Source organism: Penaeus monodon, chromosome 28 (assembly GCF_015228065.2).
Source record: "Penaeus monodon isolate SGIC_2016 chromosome 28, NSTDA_Pmon_1, whole genome shotgun sequence".
Lineage (NCBI taxonomy): Eukaryota > Metazoa > Arthropoda > Malacostraca > Decapoda > Penaeidae > Penaeus > Penaeus monodon.
The window spans coordinates 31,329,700-31,331,193 of record NC_051413.1 but is presented as its reverse complement, the minus strand read 5'-3'; the positions used below and the strand labels follow the sequence as shown (position 1 = coordinate 31,331,193).

Genomic DNA, 1,494 nt, shown 5'->3' with positions numbered 1-1,494 from the left:
TCACATAAAACGTAAACAAAATCGAATGAAACGATAAATGAATTCATTCCACGAAGGCCTCACCTTGCCGCCGCCGCAGCCCGCTCCTTAGTACTGCCTCGCTCGAACCAGATGTGAGTCGAGGATCGAGACAGCGCCGTCATGAACACGCCGAGGATACCCGTTGCCTTTTGCCCGACCTAAGAGGGAGGCCATGATATTCGTGATACCAAAATATAAGGTTAAGATTTACAATTACGATTTTTCTGCCCGATCTACGAGGGGGTATCATGATATGCGTAATACTAATTTCTTGAGGATACAATAAATACGATATCTTCATATCTTTTTTTTTCAAATTGGACTGTAAAAAATACGCCTTCTTCCTCTCAGTGTATGCCAAGAAAAGCTGTATCATTTACGTCTTCCCAAAGTCAAAACATAGTACGATTTCCCTCTTCTCAAAATAAGATTAGAAAAATTATACCTCTAATTTATTCTCAAAGTCAAAATAAAAAGCACCATTTCTTTCGACGAATACAACAGCGTATGGTCTGGATTACGAACCATGTCATAGCACTGGTCGGTGGCGAGGACCATGGAGTCGATGGGAGACGTGTGGTTGGCGACAGCGATGCCGTAGTTGGGGCGGTTCTCCTTGTTGTGGAACCTGGGGGGGGGGGTCGTGACGAGCGATAATGTAATATGAAGGAATACGGTTTCCATGATGACGTAACGGAAATAACGTCATGGTAAATATGGTAATAATGTTTGTAATAACAGGATATGTTTGTACTATTGTCGTCTTTGGTATGGGTTAGCATTAATAGCAAAAATACTAGTGTCCTCGTTCTGGAATCTGGGGAAATATTCGTAACTGGACTGATAATGTAATTACATGATAATGGGCACCGGTTGAGGCTGGATAAATTGTTGTTATTAGTAATTATAGTTACACGGGAGTACGATGGCATAACCGATATAACATCAGAATAAATCTATTGATAAGTTTAGGATGAATATTGTAATAATAATGGTTATAAGAACTTCATCACACAAGAGCATTATAGGCACATAAGAAAAAGAATATGATGTTAATTGATGATAATAATAATTGCAATGATTTTGATTGCTTACACTGGTCCACAGTAAATGTAAACGGTGGTCATAGAAGTATCCTCATCTATGTTGTAACTCGAATCATTGTTGTTAAACAGGATTGTTGCCGAGCTGAAGATTGCTGAATTACTTATATTATAGGAGAGCAAGTGCAAAATCTAACCTTTAGATTATGGCTACCGAGATCTTCATTCATTTACATGTTTAAAATATGTTTGATAATACAAACCCGTAGCATTCCAAAAGGGTGTATGATAATGAATGTCCCTGTTTGGTTCAGTTTCCCTCACCTGGCCACGACGGAGATGGCGCCGGCCACGAAGTCGAAGCACCAGCTGACCACCCAGGCGTTGACGCGCTTCTTGAAGCGGGTGTTGGGCAGGAGGCCCACGGCGG

The 1,494-nt window shown here is 40.9% G+C and overlaps 1 protein-coding gene across 1 annotated transcript in view; it reads right to left on the bottom strand.

Moving 5' to 3' along the window:
* LOC119591496 (glycerol-3-phosphate acyltransferase 3-like) overlaps positions 1-1,494 on the bottom strand; it is a gene marked incomplete in the record, with an annotated part of 16,069 nt that overhangs the window by 3,357 nt on the left and 11,218 nt on the right. The window contains 3 exon segments of the mRNA XM_037940242.1: positions 64-179; positions 547-649; positions 1,389-1,494. Coding sequence (XP_037796170.1) covers positions 64-179; positions 547-649; positions 1,389-1,494 — 325 coding nt within the window.